General features: G+C 45.4%; 1 protein-coding gene and 2 long non-coding RNA genes across 3 annotated transcripts in view; 2 read left to right on the top strand and 1 right to left on the bottom strand.

The window, feature by feature from the left end:
- Positions 1-8,121, top strand: part of LOC115096395 — a 29,156-nt gene extending 21,035 nt beyond the window's left edge. Inside the window, exon 2 of the long non-coding RNA XR_003858059.1 lies at positions 7,812-8,121. This is a non-coding gene — a long non-coding RNA (uncharacterized LOC115096395). The remainder of the gene's footprint in view (positions 1-7,811) is intronic.
- The window catches only part of MYO1F (myosin IF), a 185,156-nt gene that overhangs the window by 14,191 nt on the left and 147,600 nt on the right, over positions 1-23,365 (bottom strand). Inside the window, 6 exon segments of the mRNA XM_029610930.1 lie at positions 7,397-7,566; positions 9,853-10,054; positions 11,311-11,397; positions 19,283-19,431; positions 21,850-21,996; positions 22,243-22,388. Coding sequence (XP_029466790.1) covers positions 7,397-7,566; positions 9,853-10,054; positions 11,311-11,397; positions 19,283-19,431; positions 21,850-21,996; positions 22,243-22,388 — 901 coding nt within the window.
- Positions 6,183-6,582, top strand: LOC115096396. The gene is made up of 2 exons (XR_003858060.1): positions 6,183-6,311; positions 6,407-6,582. It is a non-coding gene; the product is annotated as an uncharacterized LOC115096396 (long non-coding RNA).

Below are 23,365 nucleotides of genomic sequence, written 5' to 3' on the forward strand. Positions count from 1 at the left end.
CGGAGCGGGAAAGTATCAGCGAAAAAAGAACGATCTCTTTCGTTTTTAGAAAGCTGAAGAGCTCCAAAAACCTGCGAGGCAAATGCACCGTGGAAAAAAGGCGACTGAAGGGGGACCCTGCGTGGATGCCTGGATAGCAGCAGGCTGGGCATGCTCAGTGCTTCCGTGCCGGGCGCCGTCTGATGATGTCACCCACATGTGAGGAGTAAACATTCTGCTTGTCCTGGGAGAAGTGCATAATTTATAATAAAATGACCCGAATTAACATAAAATCACTGACAATCTAGAAACAGGACAACTGCTGTGATGCTGTCGAGAAAGCATTTGATTATTGTTAACTGCTTTGGGCTGAACTTTGCTTCAAGGAATGCAGACTATCAGTGTAAATTAATATTAACATTAACAGTACTTCCTTAGCCCCGATGAGATGATCTGTGATTACATCACTTTTACTAGCTGTTGCAAAATCTTTACTGAAATTTCATGGATTTTGTTTCCCCTTGTATTATATATGTGTGTGTATTGATAGATATAGATAGATTTCATATTGGATAATGTAATTGTTTTGTATGTTGTGTATGTTGTGCACCACCTAGCACCTTAATCAGAAGAGGTGACATTGATTAAATACTTATATAAAACCCAGTGATAAAGTATGGTGCTTTACCCTTCAAAATGTGATATTCTCAGAGAGAAGAACTCAAATGAGTGCCCACAAGACTACTGACAAAAATAAAACCAGAGCTGCCGGGGGCATTCAGAAGTAAATTTTAAGCAGCTGGCAGCTCCCCCGGGGAAGGCAGATGCTTATGGAGCAGCTCGGGGTGGTAGAGGAGTTAACCTTCAAGCTAACGCACGTGTGCTGTTTAATGGCCCTTGTGGAATTGCTTCATCTCAGTTACTGATTAGACACGGATCGTCCATGGTGGCTAAAAAAAAGGAGCTTGTGACTCAAATTGCTTTATAAAACATCCAAAGTCCATTTTTACCAGAAATGTATACAACTCCCTCTAGAAAAACATTTCCTTTCTAACCTATTTCAACAACACATATTTACGTATTACTGCCCAAGTGTATTAAGGGGGTGTAGATTTTATACTCCCTCCCCTACCCCCCATAAATCCTGGTATTTTTTTTTGCCCGGTAAGACTGTTTGTATAAGAACATAAGAACATAAGAAAATGCCAAGTAATCTTAAATAAAATTATTTAAATATCATTACTGTGTAATAAACTTCAGTCACTTCAAACTCAGTATGTTTTGTATACAAGAACATAAGAAATTGCCATGGTGGGTCAGACCAAGGGTCCATCAAGCCCAGCATCCTGTTTCCAACAGTGGCCAATCCAGGCCATAAGAACCTGGCAAGTACCCAAAAACTAAGTCTATTCCATGTAACCATTGCTAATGGCAGTGGCTATTCTCTAAGTGAACTTAATAGCAGGTAATGGACTTCTCCTCCAAGAACTTATCCAATCCTTTTTTAAACACAGCTATACTTACTGCACGAACCACATTCTCTGGCAACAAATTCCAGAGTTTAATTGTGCGTTGAGTAAAAAAGAACTTTCTCCGATTAGTTTTAAATGTGCCCCATACTAACTTCATGGAGTGCCCCCTAGTCTTTCTATTATCCGAAAGAGTAAATAACCGATTCACATCTACCCGTTCTAGACCTCTCATGATTTTAAACACCTCTATCATATCCCCCCTCAGTCGTCTCTTCTCCAAGCTGAAAAGTCCTAACCTCTTTAGTCTTTCCTCATAGGGGAGTTGTTCCATTCCCCTTATCATTTTGGTAGCCCTTCTCTGTACCTTCTCCATCGCAATTATATCTTTTTTGAGATGCGGCGACCAGAATTGTACACAGTATTCAAGGTGCGGTCTCACCATGGAGTGATACAGAGGCATTATGACATTTTCCGTTTTATTCATCATTCCTTTTCTAATAATTCCCAACATTCTGTTTGCTTTTTTGACTGCCGCAGCACACTGAACCGACGATTTCAATCTGTTATCCACTATGACACCTAGATCTCTTTCTTGGGTTGTAGCACCTAATATGGAACCCAACATCGTGTAATTATAGCATGGGTTATTTTTCCCTATATGCATCACCTTGCACTTATCCACATTAAATTTCATCTGCCATTTGGATGCCCAATTTTCCAGTCTCACAAGGTCTTCCTGCAATTTATCACAATCTGCTTGTGATTTAACTACTCTGAACAATTTTGTGTCATCTGCAAATTTGATTATCTCACTCGTCGTATTTCTTTCCAGATCATTTATAAATATATTGAACAGTAAGGGTCCCAATACAGATCCCTGAGGCACTCCACTGTCCACTCCCTTCCACTGAGAAAATTGCCCATTTAATCCTACTCTCTGTTTCCTGTCTTTTAGCCAGTTTGCAATCCACGAAAGGACATCGCCACCTATCCCATGACTTTTTACTTTTCCTAGAAGCCTCTCATGAGGAACTTTGTCAAACGCCTTCTGAAAATCCAAGTATACTATATCTACCGGTTCACCTTTATCCACATGTTATTAACTCCTTCAAAAAAGTGAAGCAGATTTGTGAGGCAAGACTTGCCCTGGGTAAAGCCATGCTGACTTTGTTCCATTAAACCATGTCTTTCTATATGTTCTGTGATTTTGATGTTTAGAACACTTTCCACTATTTTTCCTGGCACTGAAGTCAGGCTAACCGGTCTGTAGTTTCCCGGATCGCCCCTGGAGCCCTTTTTAAATATTGGGGTTACATTTGCTATCCTCCAGTCTTCAGGTACAATGGATGATTTTAATGATAAGTTACAAATTTTTACTAATAGGTCTGAAATTCATTTTTTAGTTCCTTCAGAACTCTGGGGTGTATACCATCCGGTCCAGGTGATTTACTACTCTTCAGTTTGTCAATCAGGCCTAGCACATCTTCTAGGTTCACCGTGATTTGATTCAGTCCATCTGAATCATTACCCATGAAAACCTTCTCCATTACGGGTACCTCCCCAACATCCTCTTCAGTAAACACCGAAGCAAAGAAATCATTTAATCTTTCCGCGATGGCCTTATCTTCTCTAAGTGCCCCTTTAACCCCTCGATCATCTAACGGTCCAACTGACTCCCTCACAGGCTTTCTGCTTCGGATATATTTAAAAAAGTTTTTACTGTGAGTTTTTGCCTCTACAGCCAACTTCTTTTCAAATTCTCTCTTAGCCTGTCTTATCAATGTCTTACATTTAACTTGCCAATGTTTATGCTTTATCCTATTTTCTTCTGTTGGATCCTTCTTCCAATTTTTGAATGAAGATCTTTTGGCTAAAATAGCTTCTTTCACCTCCCCTTTTAACCATGCCGGTAATCGTTTTGCCTTCTTTCCACCTTTCTTAATGTGTGGAATACATCTGGACTATGCTTCTAGAATGGTATTTTTTAACAATGACCACGCCTCTTGGACATTTTTTACTTTTGTAGCTGCTCCTTTCAGTTTTTTTCTAACAATTTTTCTCATTTTATCAAAGTTTCCCTTTTGAAAGTTTAGCACGGGAGCCTTGGATTTGCACACTGTTCCTTTTCCAGTCATTAAATCAAATTTGATCATATTATGATCACTATTGCCAAGCGGCCCCACCACCGTTACCTCTCTCACCAAGTCCTGTGCTCCACTGAGAATTAGATCTAAAATTGCTCCCTCTCTCGTCGGTTCCTGAACCAATTGCTCCATAAAGCTATCATTTATTCCATCTAGGAACGTTATCTCTCTAGCGTGACCCGATGATACATTTACCCAGTCTATATTGGGGTAATTGAAGTCTCCCATTATTACTGCACTACCAATTTGGTTAGCTTCCCTAATTTCTCTTAGCATTTCACTGTCCATCTCACCATCTTGATCAGGTGGACGGTAGTATACCCCTATCACTGTAGTCTTCCCTGATACACAAGGGATTTCTACCCATAAAGATTCAATTTTGTATTTAGTCTCATGCAGGATGTTTATCCTGTTGGACTCTATGCCATCCCGGACATAAAGCGCCACACCTCCTCCCGACTGCTCCTCTCTGTCATTGCGATATAATTTGTACCCCGGTATAGCACTGTCCCATTGGTTATCCTCTTTCCACCATGTCTCTGAGATGCCAATTAAGTCTATGTCATCATTTACTGCTATACATTCTAATTCTCCCATCTTACTTCTTAGACTTCTGGCATTAGCATACAAACATTTCAAAGTTTGTTTTTTGTTTGTATTTTTATTCTGCTTTTTAATTGATAGGGATAAGTTAGAATTTTTTAGCTCAGGTGAGTTTTTAGTTACAGGCACTTGGACTACTTTTCTAATTATTGGAACCTCACTGTTGGGATGCCCTAATTCTAATGCATCATTAGTATCCTTTAAAGATACATCTCTCCGAACCATGCGCTGCTGAGCGACTGTCGGCTTTCCCCTTTGTTCTAGTTTAAAAGCCGCTCTATCTCCTTTTTAAAGGTTAGCGCCAGCAGTCTGGTTCCACCCTGGTTAAGGTGGAGCCCATCCCTTCGGAAGAGACTCCCCCTTCCCCAAAAGGTTCCCCAGTTCCTAACAAAACTGAATCCCTCTTCCTTGCACCATCGTCTCATCCACGCATTGAGACTCCGGAGCTCTGCCTGCCTCTGGGGACCTGCGCATGGAACAGGGAGCATTTCAGAGAATGCTGCCCTGGAGGTTCTGGATTTAATCTTTCTACCTAAGAGCCTAAATTTGGCTTCCAGAACCTCCCTCCCACATTTTCCTATGTCGTTGGTGCCCACATGTACCACGACAGCCGGCTCCTCCCCAGCACTGTCTAAAATCCTATCTAGGTGACACGTGAGGTCCGCCACCTTCGCACCAGTTAGGCATGTTACCAGGCGATCCTCACGCCCACCCGCCACCCAGCTATCTACATTCCTAATAATCGAATCACCAACTATGATGGCCGACCTAACCCTTCCCTCCTGGGCAGTAGGCCTTGGGGAGATATCCTCAGTGCGAAAGGACAATGCATCACCTAGAGAGCAGGTCCTTGCTACAGGATCCTTTCCTGCTACACCTGGTTGGTGCTCTCCCATTATGAGACCTTCTTCCTCCAAGGCAGCACCAGGGCTGCCAGTCTGAAGTTGGGACTGGACTACTATGTCCCTGAAGGTCTCATCTATATACCTCTCTGTCTCCCTCAGCTCCTCCAGGTCTGCCACTCTAGCCTCCAGAGATCGGACTCGTTCTCTGAGAGCCAGGAGCTCTTTGCATCGCATGCACATGTACAACTTCTCACCGGTGGGTAAAAAATCATACATGTGACACTCGATGCAAAAGACTGGGAAGCCCCCCTCTTGCTGCTGGACTGCTGCCTTCATCTCAATTTTGATCCGTTCCTAGTTAAGTTTTAGGTTGCTATGGGAGTAGGAATGTGTCTAAGTTCCTTTAAATGTATTAGTGAATTCACTATATGTCTGGTAGTGGCCTACTGGGGTCTGATCAAATTCTCAATAAAGTTTTTGTTGATGGGGTTTTTTTTGTTTTTTTTTTGTGCAAGTGGCACCTGCCTATAAATTAAGGGATGAGCTAGGGGTGGGTGGGCAAGGGGTGGGAGGGTTGGGAATTACAAACAGTCTAACTTTAGTTAGTCAGCCTGAGTGACTCACAGCTCCCTTGATTAACAAATGTTGTTCCCTATTCAAACCTAATCACACTACCTCAACACCTTTCCAAGGTGAGTAACTGAGCTGAACTATTCAACTTTTTTACTTTGGTATATACTGCTCCTAGCTTATTTCTAGCTTCTGGCTACTTTTTTGTGGTTGGTTTTTTTTTTTTTTTTGTGTTTTTTTTTTTTGTTTTTGTTTTTCAATACAATGCACTCAGTTATTATTAAATAAAACACTTAGCTCTCTAAAAGTCTGGAGGACACTTTAATAGTCAGGCAGACTTTTAAAAAATAAACACACTACCTACTGCTACCTTATTGACTAACTAAATACAAACAGTCTAACTTGTTTATTCACTACCTGACTATTAAAGGCACAAACACACAAACACACTAAATAATATTCCCAAATAGTTAACTTTGCCCCAATACTTTTAAAAAAGTCAATGTCAATGTCCCAAGCAAAAACTTACTGATTCCTTTCAGCCACCAGCAAGGTGATCCTCACAATTTTCAGAGACATCACCCCTAACACAGCAGCTGACCTCATATCCCGTGACCTAGAGTCGATACTCCCTGGGCACTCACTGGGATAGTCCTCAGCCTGACTGTTACTGCGGCGGGTGAGTGTGGAAGTTGAAAGTGAGTGAAGACGAGAATGAAATTGCTAGGCTGTGTTCTATCTTTTTTTTGGATGGATGGATACTATACTTCAGGCTACTAATTTTGTGATTTAGCACATTTTTTCAGCTATTTGCAAATACATTCCTTATACTAACAACAACAAGAGAGAGAGCCTTCTCCATCGCCTCCCCTAATCTTTGGAACACTCTACCTGAAGACCTAAGATCTCAACACAATATAAAAACCTTCAAAAAAGACCTAAAAACCTTACTGTTTCGTAAATTCTTCATGGATCCACAGTCATCTACACAGACCAACTCTCAAATGAACTCATAACCTTAATTCTCAACCTAACTAACCTCCCTCCACAATCAACCTTATATCTGCAGAGACTTACTTGGTTGTGTTTATTATTATTGTAATTACAACATGTTATGATATCTCAAAACCTCTTTCTTAAAATGTATTCACCTTGTAAACCGTTATGATGGCTTTCCGAATAACGGTATATAAAACTCTTCAAATAAATAAATAAATAAATGCATACATACATACATACATACTGTTTGAAGCCCTAAAGTTGCTTGCAGTGAGGACCCTACACCTCCGAAAGAGTACAAGGGGCGCAGGGGTTGGGCACATGGATATGGAGCCCATTGCCTCTGGGACTGGATGGTTTAGAGCAGTGGTCCCCAACCCCGTCCTGGGGGCCCACCAGCCAGTCGGGTTTTCAGGATATCCACAATGAAAATGCATGAGAGAAAATTTGCATGCACTGCCTCCATAACATGCAAATTTTCTCTCATGCATTTTCATTGTGGGTATCCTGAAAACCCGACTGGCTGGTGGGCCCCCAGGACAGGGTTGGGTACCACTGGTTTAGAGGACTGACAGAGGGCTCCTGCCACTGGCCCACGTGGTACCTGTTCTGTTCTGTTGTGAGGCAGTGTGAGAGTGAGAGTGCGCGCGCGTGTGTGCGAGGGAAGCTTACACTGCCACTGTCTGCATTATGCTCACTAAAATGCACTTTGCGGTGCTTATAACGTGGCTTCCTTCGCCAGTGTGGGATTCACTAGAAGGCGGCAAAGTTGTCCTCCGCGTACCTTCCATTAAAATGTCGATGACGTCATTGATGTTGAAGCTGAGTTCATCCACATCTTGTCCAAAGTACTGGTACATGGCCCGGCACTTGGGGCCTGGTGGCTTAGGCTGGGGTTTGGGCCTTCCCACTGCCGGCAGGGGCCGCTGGCTTATGCTCTTCTTCCGTTGCATCCTGCCGTGAAAGGGAGAAAAAGCAGCAAGAGTACAGGTTATGAACCGCAACAGGTTTATTGGTCTGGTGGCTTTGACAAGGATGGAAACCTTGTGAACAAGTGCAGGTGGGACCCGCAGGAAAATGTTAATAAAAATTAGAAAATGTTTTCTGGTTTCCTCCTACAATCTAGCAAGGCATTTTGAAAGAAAAGCACACAAAACAATTAACCGTTCAGTGCCATTCTAATCACTATTTTCTTGCAGGAAAGAAAGGGAAGTATTCGTCTCTTGGGAAGCCATTTTGAAATGGTTGGCATTGAGACCAAGTCCATGGATCCTCTTTACTCGCAGACGGCACCAATTTTCAAAGAGAATGATGTATGTGTGGACATTTGCACCTTGTTTGTTGTCTGGGTTCTTTTATTCATGGAAAAGTAACAAGCACAGAGATGAAAATGCAGTCTATGTTGGATGTTTTCATCCTCTCCCCAACCTAAACATGCAATTCTTCACCCTTCCGAGGGAGGGACATTTCCAACATGCCAATGTAACCACATAAACGGCTTTGAAAGTTGCCCTCTCTGTGAGTTCCTGAACTCTTCTAGCATTTGCTCTTTCCTTACGGACCTTACTTGCCTCATCTCTCCCTGGTAGCCATAAAACACAGAACATGACGGCAAGGAGCAACCGCAGGGCCCAATCTGCTCTGCCTGTTTTCCCCCGTCCCGCTGCACCCATGCAAGTCTTCTGCACTGTGGTATTTTACCGTCTCTTCATTTATTACTGCAGAATTTATAGGGAGCTGGAAGGCTGGGGGTACAGAGGAGAGTAGGTGGGGGCAAAAGGTAAGATGTTAAGAGTAAATGTGGTCCCCCCTACACTTCCCAGGAGCCTGGGCAATGGGTCTCATGTTCTGGCAAAGCTACAGAGCCAGGAATTCTGGAGGAGCTAAAGCCTTCACAAGGATCTCATTTAACCAGAAACTACCACCCCAGCCGATCAGATACGACCAGCCACGGAGCAGAAACTACCACCCCAGCCGATCAGATACGACCAGCCACGGATATTGGTCATGCTGCGATATACAACAAGGTGTGTGACCAACGGGCAATGCTGCTCCAAGTGAACGAGGTAATACTCCAATGACTTCTTCAGAGTGGAAATATACAGTCCCCTGACACGGCCGTGTTTCACCGTAGGGGCTGCGTCGGGAGGGACCCACAGAAAGGAGATTTACATCAAGCAGAATCACATCAGACTGAAAGTTCACAAAGCATAGTTAAACCATTGATAGAGTTGTGAAGTCGAGACGTCCAAAGGCATAGTGTGCATAGAGTCAAGGAGCAGCTAAAGAAAAGACGCAGTTCTGAATTTATAAGTGTCCAAATAATCACAGAGTGTATAATAATCACAGAGCATATAATAATCACAGAGCGTATAATAATCACAGAGCGTATAATAATCACGCTGTGTATAATAATCACAGAGCGTATAAACTTCAAAGTCCAACTTTCCAGGTGCATAACTGCTCCGTGACTCTATGCACACTATGCCTTTGGACACCTCTATCAATGGTTTAACGATGCTTTGTGAACTTTCAATCTGATGTGATTCTGCTTGATGCAAATCTCCTTTCTGTGGGTCCCTCCCGACGCAGCCCCTACGGTGAAACACGGCCGTGTCAGGGGACTGCATTTTTCCACTCTGAAGAAATCACTGGAGTATTACCTCGTTCACTTGGAGCAGCATTGCCCGTTGGTCACACACCTTGCTCTTTTCTATACGCTTCCTTGTGTGCCCATGTTTACTCCGCAATAACTGTTTGCGATATACAGCAGCCATGTTAAAATCTACCATGGTGTACAGTGTAATCTATTTTACAGTCACTAGATGGCGCTGTTCTGTTTTAGAGGTGCATGTGCTGTTTGGGCGTTGCTTACTGTTTAAGTTCCTGTTCTTATTGATTCTTTCACAGAGGAAATGCTACACTAACTCCCTCTCTCAAGCTCTAAGAAAAAGAAAAGCCCTGTATACTAAATAAAATCCTGTTTCAGATTCAGGCTGCATCTTGTTCTTGGATGTGAGGGAACAAGCTCGCTCTAAGTGGTCTCAGAGAGCAGAAGTGACTTAACCCTTGACTTCCAGGATTCCAGAGTAATCAAAATGCTCTTAGACCATGCCGGAGGCTGAGGAAGGGGTGTAAAGCCAGGACTGGCCCAGCCTGCTTCTTGTGGCCGAGCAGGGCTCACGTGGCCCCCTGTTCTTGGGGCGTGGCGCTCCTGTCACGTCCTGTGCTTGTACTCACCCAGCAACCCCCTGGTCGGGCACATTAAGGAACTCCATGTTGTGATCAGAGGGGACCCTGGACCTGGTCCTCCGGTTAGTGCCCTGCGGCAGGAGTGCAGCGGCTGGTGGCATTCGCATCTGCTTCGTAGGTGTGCTGTACGGCTGCTCTGACTGCCGGGCGGTGCTCCGTGGAAACTGGGCGGCCCCGTTCCTGCAGCTCTCTGAAATGTACCACACAAAACGCAATCACGTGCAAGGCCCAATCCTGTCCCGGTTTTCTTAAAAATCCAATTTAACTGCATTCTGGGACTTTTCTGTATTATACACTGGAAGCCATCAGTCTGGCAAGGTTAACCTTAATCAGGTGGCAATAGCACTTTCCATCTGCTTTATAAACCGCTGAATTAGCTAACATGCCCGTGGCCTGTTTTTTTCCCCCCCACACAGAGCCACCATCCTCAGGAGAACAGTATGGATGGTTCATTTCAAGCTAAGAATGAAATTTCCCATTTCAATGTGGGCAGCTGATTTAAACCTCTGTCGAGAATCCACGAGGCGGCTTCAAACCTCTGGAGGAAATAAGTCTAGATGCTTCCAATGTCTGAAACGAATCTGCGCTCTTGCTGCCACTGCATTCGCTTTTCCGGGAAAAGACCAGATTGAAAGTTTGGGCATCCATAAGCGACTGGGGGGGGGGGGGGAGGGAATAAGGTCCCTATCCCAGAAATTATCAAAGAGGGAGATGATTTCCCCAACGCTCCTATTAAATCCCCCAACATCTCCATTATTTACCCCTGCCCTTCCGCGCTGTGCAGGCCAGAGATTAGCCAAGCTTTCTCTCTTCCTCCCTCCTGATCCGTGGTGCCTCCAGTTAAAGTTCACCCTCCTGAGACTAGTCCTGGGTCAGCAGGGCCGCAGCAGCTTCAGAGTGCGAGCAGCCCAGCGCGCAGGAGATGAAAACGGCAGCGGTCGGCGAAACTACGGACTGGAGCCACGGGATAGGAAGTATTCACCGGGACGGCAGCGGGCCAGAGCACGCGTCTCTTACCTCTCCCATTCTTCTGCTCCCTGCACCACAAACTAAGAAAGGCAGACGAACGCAGGAGCCGCACAGGCCAGGATCCCCATTGATTGAATGCATTGTACGCCATGACAGATAGGAAGAGTTCAACCAATGGGAGCCAGGCCTGCGCAGCTCCTACATTTTATGTGCCTGTTCCTGTTACCGTGGAAACCCGTGTGAGGGGCCCACGCTGTCACTCACAGGCCTCACACTGAGTTTTCTTACAGGATGAAAGGGTTAGTGACAGGGCCAGAAGTTGGCATGGCAACGGCACCCCAGCACCTATGAAAGTCTGGTGTTGGGGGCAATCCTCCGCCGCCTATCTCTGAATCCGGGCCTGCCCCAAGATGGCTGTCTGTGCATGGCACCTCAGTCTTTTCTCCCCCCCACCCTGCTCCCGTGGTGGTCTCTTACCTCTCGGGGGTGGGGGGGCGGCTCTTGAAGGAGGAGCTTTGCGGACCCCTCGGCCCTGGCCATGCAGGACTCCTTTCCTTGTGGGCTCTGTTAAGGAAGAGAGAAAGCGTCTCTAGGAAGGTCGCCACACGGATGAACCAAGGGTGAGGACAACACAATGGGGGGTGTTCAGGAGAACGCACAGCTCTACTCGCTATTGTGCACACATTTTTTATGCGCAAATATCTCTCCTGATGCAGCAAGAAGCTTCGCACACAAAAAAAAATCAGGCTGATACAGGCCGAGCGCACCGTTTAACACCCGTTTGCACCCGCGTTTTCGACGCGTTCCTATTACCCCTTATATTGTAAGGGGTAACAGCGCGTGGAAATCGCGCGGCCAACCCCTCCAAAAGTAATAGCGCTCAACACACGCAGATGCATGTTGACGAGCCTATTAGTTATTCGCCCGGAATACTGAAAGTAAAATGTGCGGCCAAGCACCAGAAAAACTGTACAGAAAAGCAGAAAAAACTGCTTTCCTGTACACCCTCGACTTAATATCATAGCGATATTAAGTCGGAGGCACCAAAAATACCAAAAAAAAAAAAAAAATCTGCCCGCCAGTTGGCGGGTTCGAAAACAGACACTCAATTTTGCTGGTGTCCGTTTTCCGACCCTGTGGCTGTCAGTGGGTTCGAAAACGGATGCCGGTAAAATTCAACATTGGTTGTCGGACCCGCTGACAGCTGACTCTTCCGCTAATAGGCAGGCACTAGAGATGTGCTATTGTCCCTAGCGCCTCCTTATTAGCGCTCGTCCCAATTTCAATACCGAATCGTGCGCCCAGGAGAGGTGCCTGGGCGTGCATCGGAAGGGCTGGCGCTCAACATGGAGCGCCGGCTCTGCCGCACCTTTTATTAAATCGGCCTGAAAGTGCGTATAAAACTTTGTCCCCTGCTTATCGCCCCTTGCATAGAAATCCCATGCAAATGAAGGCATTAACTATTTCATCCCAATGCAGAGAGAGGTGCTGGTTTAACTCAGGTTTTCTTAGTGCTGGAAATGTTACTCCTGCTCAGAGATGGAGTAAAGTTTCCAGTGCGTGTGTCAGTTTGTGGGCAGAAGCTGAAATTCCAACACCGGGACCTGTAATCGGGATTTATGCACAGACAACATACTTCCCACGCTCAAAACATGTTTTCTGTGCATAAATATACTTTATATGTGCACAAAGAATGCTTCATATGTGCACATAACTCATGGCTGGGAAGCTGCTCCAGGTTTAAAATGTGTGTCCAGCCTGTGCTGAGCGAACATTTTAGCCCGGGTTTGTGCGCACGGTTTTCGATCAGCGCACTTTTTCAACTCCCAATGCATTAGCATAACATTAGCTTACTGCATTAAGAGTTATTAAAATGTGTAATCTGTGTTTTAATCCACATGTGGTGGCGTCAGCCCCACTATTTCCTCAGGTGTGTCCTTGTGTTTCTGATACCCGTCAGCTCCGAAAGCAAAATATCCAGGGCTTAAGATTTCATTTCCTGAATGCAGTAAGCGAGGATGGAGGGGTAAATATGACCTAAAGCTCCATAGTGTGCAGTGGGATGGGCTGGGGGTTATTTTCCACCAGTCCAGGCATGCAGTAGGGAGGGACATTTTCTGAAGGTGGTCATAATTATAGCATGTCACATTGAGCTACCTGCTTCTTTCTCTTCCAATGCCAGAGATGTGACCCTCTGACCACAGCTAGAAGTCGAGCGCCAAACTGAAGTGCCCTCTTCACTAGCATTGCATTTTGACAGCTTTATAATTTTGGACCCAGTAATTGCCTTGTGCGCCATTGCTGGGCTACAGCATCGTCTTCATTTGCAGCTACCCGGGGATTTTCCCCTGTTTTTATAACCCTCCACCCAACCCAGCCACCACAATGACAGGTCTTGGCTTCCTGAGGAGCCTGGTACACAAGTACCTTAAGTCGAGCCAGTGCACACTGAACAACAGATATTTCCTATCCCAGTGGCAGTGGGCGCAGCCTCTGCAGCATCTTTGGCCAGCATAAGAACTGAACACAGATCTTCTGCTCAGCAATGGACAGCAGTGCTGCCGAGCCACTGAGCCGGCCCTTGACAGGGCTTTATAAGTCAATAGGTAAAGAGGTGAACACCACTGCTTTGGCAGATTTTGAGAATACTTAGGACTGTGGTGGGAAAAGGAATGAGAGGAGAGGGAAAAGGCTTAGGTGGAGGGGAGAGAGAGTTGATGTTGGGTTGCATAAAAGATTTTGTGTGTGAATATACCTTATTGGATGAATCTTTATCAGGCAGATTGGATAGTCTATTTTAGTCTTTATCTGCTGTCATTTACTATGTTACTATGCATAAGAACATGCCATATTGGGTCAGACCAAGGGTCCATCAAGCCCAGCATCCTGTTTCCAACAGTGGCCAATCCAGGCCATAAGAACCTGGCAAGTACCCAAACACTAAGAAGATCCCATGCTACTGATGCAATTAAAAGCAGTGGCTATTTTCTAAGTCAACTTAATTAATAGCAGGTAATGGACTTCTCCTCCAAGAACTTATCCATTCCTTTTTTAAACCCATCTCACTAACTGCACTAATCACATCCTCTGGCAACAAATTCCAGAGTTTAATTGTGCGTTGAGTGAAAAAGAACTTTCTCCGATTAGTTTTAAATGTGCCCCATGCTAACTTCATGGAGTGCCCCCTAGTCCTTCTACTATCCGAAAGAGTAAATAACCGATTCACATCTACCCGTTCTAGACCTCTCATGATTTTAAACACCTCTATCATATCCCCCCTCAGCCGTCTCTTCTCCAAGCTGAAAAGTCCTAACCTCTTCAGCCTTTCCTCATAGGGGAGCTGTTCCATCCCCTTTATCATTTTGGTAGCCCTTCTCTGTACCTTCTCCATCACAATTATATCTTTTTTGAGATGCGGCGACCAGAATTGTACACAGTATTCAAGGTGCGGTCTCACCATGGAGCGATACAGAGACATTATAACATTTTCTGTTTTATTCACCATTCCCTTTCTAATAATTCCCAACATTCTGTTTGCTTTTTTGACTGCCGCAGCACACTGTACCGACGATTTCAATGTGTTATCCACTATGACAAGTAGATCTCTTTCTTGGGTTGTAGCACCTAATATGGAACCCAACATTGTGTAATTATAGCATGGGTTATTTTTCCCTATATGCATCACCTTGCACTTAACCACATTAAATTTCATCTGCCATTTGGATGCCCAATTTTCCAGTCTCACAAGGTCTTCCTGCAATTTATCACAATCCGCTTGTGATTTAACTACGCTGAACAATTTTGTATCATCTGCAAATTTGTTTACCTCACTCGTCGTATTTCTTTCCAGATCATTTATAAATATATTGAAAAGTAAAGGTCCCAATACAGATCCCTGAGGCACTCCACTGCCCACTCCCTTCCACTGAGAAAATTGTCCATTTAATCCTACTCTCTGTTTACTGTCTTTTAGCCAGTTTGTAATCCACGAAAGGACATCGCTACCTATCCCATGACTTTTTACTTTTCCTAGAAGCCTCTCATGAGGAACTTTGTCAAACGCCTTCTGAAAATCCAAGTATACTACATCTACCAGTTCACTTTTATCCACATGTTTATTAACGCCTTCAAAAAAGTGAAACAGATTTGTGAGGCAAGACTTGCCTTGGGTAAAGCCATGCTGACTTTGTTCCATTAAACCATGTCTTTCTATATGTTCTGTGATTTTGATAATTAGAACACTTTCCACAATTTTTCCTGGCACTGAAGTCAGGCTAACTGGTCTGTAGTTTCCCGGATCGCCCCTTGAGCCCTTTTTAAATATTGGGGTTACATTACCTATCCTCCAGTCTTCAGGTACAATGGATGATTTTAATAATAGTAACAATTTGTAACCTAATAGGTCTGAAATTTCATTTTTTAGTTCCTTCAGAACTCTGGGGTGTATACCATCCGGTCCAGGTGATTTACTACTCTTCAGTTTGTCAATCAGGCCTACTATATCTTCTAGGTTCACCGTGATTTGGTTCAATCCATCTGAATCATTACCCATGAAAACCTTCTCCAGTACGGGTACCTCCCCAACATCGTCTTCAGTAAACACCGAAGCAAAGAAATCATTTAATCTTTCCACGATGGCCTTATTTTCTCTAAGTGCCCCTTTAACCCCTCGATCATCTAACGATCCAACTGGTTCCCTCACAGGCTTTCTGCTTCGGATATATTTAAAAAAGTTTTTACTTTGAGTTTTTGCCAATTTCTTTTCAAATTCTCTCTTAGCCTGTCTTATCAATGTCTTACATTTAACTTGCCAATGCTTATGCATTATCCTATTTTTTTCTGTTGGATCCTTCTTCCAATTTTTGAATGAAGATCTTTTGGCTAAAATAGCTTCTTTCACCTCCCCTTTTAACCATGCCGGTAATCGTTTTGCCTTCTTTCCACCTTTTTTAATGTGTGGAATACATCTGGATTGTGCTTCTAGGATGGTATTTTTTAACAATGACCACGCCTCTTGCACACTTTTTACCTTTGTAGCTGCTCCTTTCAGTTTTTTTCTAACAATTTTTCTCATTTTCTCAACGTTTCCCTTTTGAAAGTTTAGCACGAGAGCCATGGATTTGGTTACTGTCCCCCTTCCAGTCATTAATTCAAATTTGATCATCTTATGATCACTATTGCCAAGCGGCCCCACCACCGTTACCTCTCTCACCAAATCCTGTGCTCCACTGAGGATTAGATCTAAAATTGCTCCCTCTCTTGTCGGTTCCTGAACCAATTGCTCCATAAAAATGTAATTTATTCCATCCAGGAACTTTATATCTCTAGCATGTACCGATGATACATTTACCCAGTCAATATTGGGGTAATTGAAATCTCCCATTATTACCGCACTACCTATTTGGTTAGCTTCCCTAATTTCTCTTAGCATTTCACTGTCCATCTCAGCATCTTAACCAGGTGGACGGTAGTATACACCTATCACTATAGTCTTCCCCGACACACAAGGGATTTTTACCAATAAAGATTCAATTGTGCATTTATTGTCATGCAGGATGTTTATCCTGTTGGACTCTATGCCATCCCGGACATAAAGTGCCACACTGCCTCCCGAGTGCTCCTCTCTGTCATTTCGAAATAATTTGTACCCCGGTATAACACTGTCCCATTGGTTGTCCTCCTTCCACCATATCTCTGAGATGCCAATTAAGTCTATGTCATCATTTACTGCTATACATTCTAATTCTCCCATCTTACTTCTTAGACTTCTGGCATTAGCATACAAAAATTTCAAAGTTTGTTTTCTGTTTGTATTTTCATTCTGTTTTTTAATTGACATGGATAAATTAGAATTTTTGCTCAGGTGAGTTTTTAGTTACAGGCACTTGGACTACTTTCCTTATTATTGGAACCTCATTGTCGGGATGCCCTAAGTATAATACATCATTAGTATCCTTTGAAGATACTTCTCTCCGAACCATGCGCTGCTGAGCGACTGTCGGCTTTCCCCTTTGTTCTAGTTTAAAAGCTGCTCTATCTCCTTTTTAAAGGTTAGCGCCAGCAGTCTGGTTCCATCCTGGTTAAGGTGGAGCCCATCCCTTCGAAAGAGACTCTCCCTTCCCCAAAAGGTTCCCCAGTTCCTAACAAAACTGAATCCCTCTTCCTTGCACCATCGTCTCATCCACGCATTGAGACTCCGGAGCTCTGCCTGCCTCTGGTGACCTGTGCGTGGAACAGGGAGCATTTCAGAGAATGCTACCCTGGAGGTTCTGGATTTAAGCTTTCTACCTAAGAGCCTAAATTTGGCTTCCAGAACCTCCCTCCCACATTTTCCTATGTCATTGGTGCCCACATGTACCACGACAGCCAGCTCCTCCCCAGCACTGTCTAAAATCCTATCTAGGTGATCGTGAGGTCAGCCACCTTCGCGCCAGGTAGTCATGTTACCAGGCGATCCTCACGTCCACCAGCCCCCCAGCTGTCTACATTCCTAATAATCGAATCACCAACTATGACGGCCGACCTAACCCTTCCCTCCTGGGCAGTAGGCCTTGGGGAGATATCCTCGGTGTGAAAGGACAATGCATCACCTGGAGAGCAGGTCCTTGCTACAGGATCCTTTCCTGCTGCACCAGGTTGATGCTCTCCAATCATGAGACCTTCTTCCTCCAAGGCAGCAGGGCTGCCAGTCTGAAGTTGGGACTTGGCTACTATGTCCCTGAAGGTCTCATCTATATACCTCTCTGTCTGCCTCAGCTCCTCCAGGTCTGCCACTCTAGCCTCCAGAGATCGGATTCGTTCTCTGAGACACAGGAGCTCTTTGCATCGCATGCACATATTCAATTTCTCACCGGCGGATAAGAAATCAAATATAAGCGCCCCTCTTGATGCTGGACTGCTGCCTTCATCTCAAATTTGTTCAGTTCCTAGTTAAGTTTTAGGTTGCTATGGGAGTAGGAATGTGTCTAATTAGCGTCCTTTAAATGTATTAGTGTATTCACTATATGTCTGGTAGTGGCCTACAGGGGAATGATCAAACTCTCAATAAGGTGTGGGGAATTCGTGAAGTAAAGTTAATAGGCTGATTTTTTTTTTTAGTGTGAAAGTGGCACCTGCCTATAAATTACAGGATGAGCTGGGAGAGGGTTGGGAAATACAAACACTCTAACTTCTGTTTATTCACTGCCTTACTGACTATTAAAAGCACAAACACAATAAATAATATTCCTCAATAGTTTACTTTAAGAAAGAAAATTTCCCATGCAAAACTTACTGATTCCTTTCAGCCATCAGCAAGGTGATCCTCTCCTCTCAGTGCTCCCACTAGATTGTGGGTTACTGAGCTCTTCCCTTGTAATATATATTGTGCTTTTAAGGTAAATTAGTACAAAACAATCCCTTTGGAGATTTACACTACAATTAGTTGTCCTGAGTGAATCACTGTTGTTCTGATTAACAAATGATGGTATCTAATCAAATCAATCACACAACCTTAACACTTCAGTTAGTCAGCCAGAGTGACTCACTGCTCTCTTGATTAACAAAGGTTGGTACCTAATCAAACCAAATCACACTACCTTAACACCTTTCCAAGGTGAGTAACTGAACTTTTCAACCTTTTTACTTAGGTATACACTGCTCCTAGCTTATTTCTAGCTTCTGGCTACCTTTTTTTTTTCTTTTTAACATACAAACACTCTAACTTCTACTTATTAGCTGCTTTACTGACTATTTAAAAATAAAACACTAACTTCTGTTTATTCGTTGCCTTACTGACTATTAAAAGCACAAACACACTAAATAATATACTCCAATAGTTCACTCCGCCCCAATACTTTAAAAAAAAAATTTCCTAAGCAAAACTTACTGATTCCTTTCAGCCACGAGAAAGGTGATCCTCTTCTCTCAGTGCTCCCACTGCATGTTAGGTTAATACCGGGAAACTGGTGCTATCCAGTAATAGCTATATAATTTCAGGTAAAAAATGAACGAGAGGGTAGCGAGTAGATCTGCAGAACCCAGCTGTCAATCACAGCTGCAGTCATCCTTAGTCTTGGCATCACGTCTACTTTCTCTTTCCTCGCATGTTCATAGACAGGACAGCAAGGTGGTTCTCTCAGAAAATGAGTTTACTCTTTCTAAATTATGTTTTTTTTTTTGGCCCAGCAGCTTCTACCTGCACACTGCTTGGACTTTCATCTCTAATAGTCCCTGCCCTAGCTGGGCTAAGGCAACATGAATGTTTGCACACCTCCTTCAGTGACCCATCTGAGCGCAGTGACAGGGCCTTGCCATGTGCAAGGAGGCGGCATAGGGCATGCCTCCGCGGCTTAACTACTGCATCATGGCCTCCACTTGCAGAGCCTTGTTTTTCATTCCCCCCCCCCTTCCTCCATACTGACAAGCACTGAAGTCGCACTCAAGTCACAAAAGCTCACTGGCTACTCACTGGAGGTTTTCGGCAGTCCGTCCCCGATGCTGATGTTGAGGGCTTTGCCTCCCGGTCTCAGAACAGCTACGTCCCCCTGCCCTCTTGTAAACATGACTCCCCGGGTGCCGCCTCCTCCCCAGCCTTCCTTCTTCACTTTAAACTGTAGTCTGAAAAAGAAATGCCCAGCGTTACAATGACTCGTTACTCCCTGTTTTATCCTCCAGTCACAAGAGCAGGAAAACGCATCTCCTGAGCATCCATTGTGGACATCCTGAAAACTGGGCTTGTTTAGCGGCCCTTGAGTTGAAAACTCTTGGACTAGAACGGATTAAACTTCGGGAACCGAAAGCAGAAATTCCACTTCCAGAGCTGGTGGATTGATTTGTTCCTCATCGGCTTTCCCAGCCATTACATTATCTGATGTGGGCCCTTTGAACTGTAAAGGGTTTATGGTCACTGTCACCTCTGTCAGCTCCTTTCTCCCATTTCCTGAGCTGAAGCAGCACAGGCAGGTGACCTGGACGTTAATTTTTCTAAAAACAAGGTACTTGAGTTGGGGGCGAGCAGAGGCCTCCACCTTCCATTTTTTACCAGTGGGGAAAGGGAGGCAGGTTCAGGAAGGTTCCGGGTCAGCAAATCTCGTATGACCTGGCGGAAAGTCAGCACGGGACAACCTCGTGCCTAGCTGCCTCTGTACTGTTCCCTCACCGCCGTGATGAAGGGAGCAGAGTTTTTCAAAGCTGGTTTGTTTGCGCTTATTCCTACGCACTGCCAGCGCTCAAAAAGGGATTCTCAGGTAGCGGGTGGGAGTGTGCCTCCCCCTCATTTTTATTCGTCAGTTCTTGGAGAGGAAACTCCTTTCTCTAAGGGCCTTTCTCCATCTCCCCCTCCCCTCCTAAAGGGCTCCTCTTAGCTCCTAGGTAACACAGTGCTCTGGCGAGAGTGGTGGCAGGACAGAGGACACAATGAACGAGTGTTTTCTGACCCCAGTGCCACCTGCTATCATAGTCACAAGGGAGCACGGGGAGGGAAGGAAGGAGGAGAGGCTAAAGAGACCGGCAGCCTTTGCTTACTACCAGGCCGATGCCGAAAAACGGGCGGGAGAGCGGGCGAGCACCCGCGCCACTTTCCCGGGAGCGTGATTCAGGAGGGTGGCCTATGCAAATTAGGGCCCGCGGTAAAAGGAGGCGCTGGGGACACCGGCGCCTCCTTAGCGCCTCCTTTTTGACAGGAGCGGCGGCTGTCGGCGGGTTTGACAGCCGACGCTGAATTTTGCCGGCGTGGGTTCTCAAACCCGCCGACAGCCACGGGTTCGGAAAACAGACGCCGGCAAAATTGAACTTCCGTCTTCTGACCCAGCGGGCCGATTTTTATTTTTAATTTTTTTAATTTTTAGGGGCCTGTGACTTAATAGCACCATGATATTAAGTCGGAGGGTGTATAGAAAAGAAGTTTTTTCTGCTTTTCTGTGCACTTCCCCTGTGCCGGCCGAAATTAACGCCCACCTTTGGGCAGGCGTTAATTTCTGAAAGTAAAACGTGCGGCTTGGCCACAAATTTTACTTTCTGTATCGTGCGGGAATGACTAATAGGCCCATCAACATGCATTTGCACGTTGCGGGCGCTATTAGTTTCGGGGGATTTGGATGCGCGTTTTTGACGCGCTATTACCCCTTACTGAATAAGGGGTAATAATAGCGCGTCAAACATGTGTCCAAACCCGGTCTAACAGTGCGCTCCGCCGGAGCCCCCTGTACTGTATCGGCCTGTATGTTCCTAGGCTGCCAGTTTGCTGTCACTGCTGCTGATATGACTGCCACACCGAACACTGTATGGAGGTTGGCGGATTTTAAGAAACGTTAAATATATAAAAAAATAAAACAAGAGTAGGATAGCCACTTTATCCCAGGTCAGCCGAGCAGGCTCATGCAGTCCTAGTTTTGCCCCATGGCATGCACGGATTTCTAGCTCTTATTTTCTTAGGGAAATCAATTGGAAAAATCAGAACTGCAAATCCATGCATGCAGTGGGGTAAGATTAGGACCGGAGATCCAAAATAAATATGTAGATTTATGCCGTGCATATTCATTGCGGATATCCTGAAAACCCAACCGGCTGTGGCATGAGTAGGATGGGTTTGGAACGCTCTTCCCTGAAGGCTACATGCAGGTGTCGATTTTAAAAACAAAGGCTGGCTCATAGCCCGGTCACACAGGCCCAGATTTCTAATCAGGCAGAGTAGACACCCGCCTAAGGGTGCCCTGATGAAAGGGGCAGCTCTCTGCCTGCCCATAGCCTCTTTCCTCGCTTTCCTCCTCCTCCCTCTTGCTCACTTTCCTGCCCCCTGTCCCTGACTCCTGAGCAGGGCTCAAGTTGTCTTACTGGTGACTCCCCTGTTTAATAAGGGCTGTCATTGGCTGGTAGGCCAGTACCCAGCTCCCCCTCCTCCCCTGTCATTGGCTGGTAGGCCAGTACCCAGCTCCGCCTCCTCCCCTGTCATTGGCTGGTAGGCCAGTACCCAGCATCCCCTCCTCTCCTCTCCTCCCCACCCCGGCTTCTGCTGTGGTCTTAGTGCCCCCCTCTTACGTGTCTGCAAAGTGAAGCTGCAGCTTGGCTTTGGTGATCTCCTCAAAACGTTTGCACAGGAGGCTGAGCAGTTCTGTCTTGAACATGGACTCCAGCAAACTGGCGTGTTCAGCCTCGTGAAGAATGAAGAAATCGTCCTGCCTCGTGCTGCCGAATTAAGAAAAAACACAAAGAGAATGTCAGGGTTCCAAAGTTAGGAAAGGCGGCTACTGAACTCCGGCCCTCAACCACAGCAGACACGTCAGGATTTTAGGGTGTAAATTAACTGGGGGGTTATTGGCTCTCTCATTACCTTTACTCCTTCTGCACCAGCCTCCAGACCGAGAAGACACAGCTCTGATCTGATTCCCGAGCTGAGGGCTTTTGAAAAAAGAAGCCAAGCAAGAAATTCACCTCAAAGACACGCTCCTGAGGGCCTGGATCTCCAGCTTCTTCTTCAGCACTTCCTTTATCTGACCCCTCTCTGGACCCTTTTTCACTTTCTCACGGCCAATCAGGTACAGGTGCTTGGGGGTCAACATGAGGTCCCGCTTTATGGACTGAGGCACAGGAGGGAGCAGAAACAGCAGAGAGCATCAGGAAGAACTCCTCGATTCGGACAGCGGCTGCGCGTCACTCCTGTCTAACCCCCAGGTCTCGTTCTGACCCAACACCCTGCTCACTCCTTTCTTCTCTGCGATCTGTTGCATTCTTACACCTGACATTGGGCGACATTTTCACCTACTGCTCCCAGTTTTGTTTTTTTTTTTCCACTTTTTGGACCTGAAGTTTCCTTCTGCTACTTTGGGCTTCCAGCTCAAGAGGAATTGGCAGCTACTGGGCTCTGGTGTCATGCGCCTTCATGCACAGCTACCCAGAGATTTTTCCCCTCTTTTTTCCTCCTTCCCAACTCACCAAGGCCAGTCCTCAGCTGTGGGGGCCATGCACCAGATCCCCCCTCTAGAAACCCTGCAACCATGGGCCCTAAATCTGACCACTAGGTATCACCATTGGGCAAGGACAGTCTCCTTCCAATGCCAGGGGCTGTGAATGCTGTCTCTGCAGCAGCCGCAGCATCCCTATCCCTGGCCATCCCAGAAAGTGGAAGAACCCGTCTAGGATTCCAACCCAAGTCCTCTGCATGGTTATAGACAGCACTGTCACTAAGCCACCAGGCTATCCTATTACTCCTATCTTTGATCTATTGCACTGCCGCCCCTGATTCCCTGTGATCTCTTCACCTGTTACTCCCTTTCCTTTCTTGGTTGTCACTCCCATATTCTTGTTAGCTGTCACTCACATCTCCCTTTTAACGTCTTCTCTCAAAGCTCTCTAACATAGAGACTTCTGCTCGTGGCTGACCCGATGAAAAACGCTCGCCCCTCTGAGGCCCATTTGAAAATATTTTCAGCTATGCAGTAAGAGAAGTATCTCTCGGAGTAGTGTCTTCAAGTGGGTTTGCTTGGCACACACTTTGAAAGGGATGAAACTCACCTGTAAGCCAGGGTATGTTGGGAATGATCCCAGTTTCTTAAAA

The sequence above is a fragment of the Rhinatrema bivittatum genome, chromosome 8, assembly GCF_901001135.1.
Source record: "Rhinatrema bivittatum chromosome 8, aRhiBiv1.1, whole genome shotgun sequence".
NCBI classification, from domain to species: Eukaryota; Metazoa; Chordata; class Amphibia; order Gymnophiona; family Rhinatrematidae; genus Rhinatrema; species Rhinatrema bivittatum.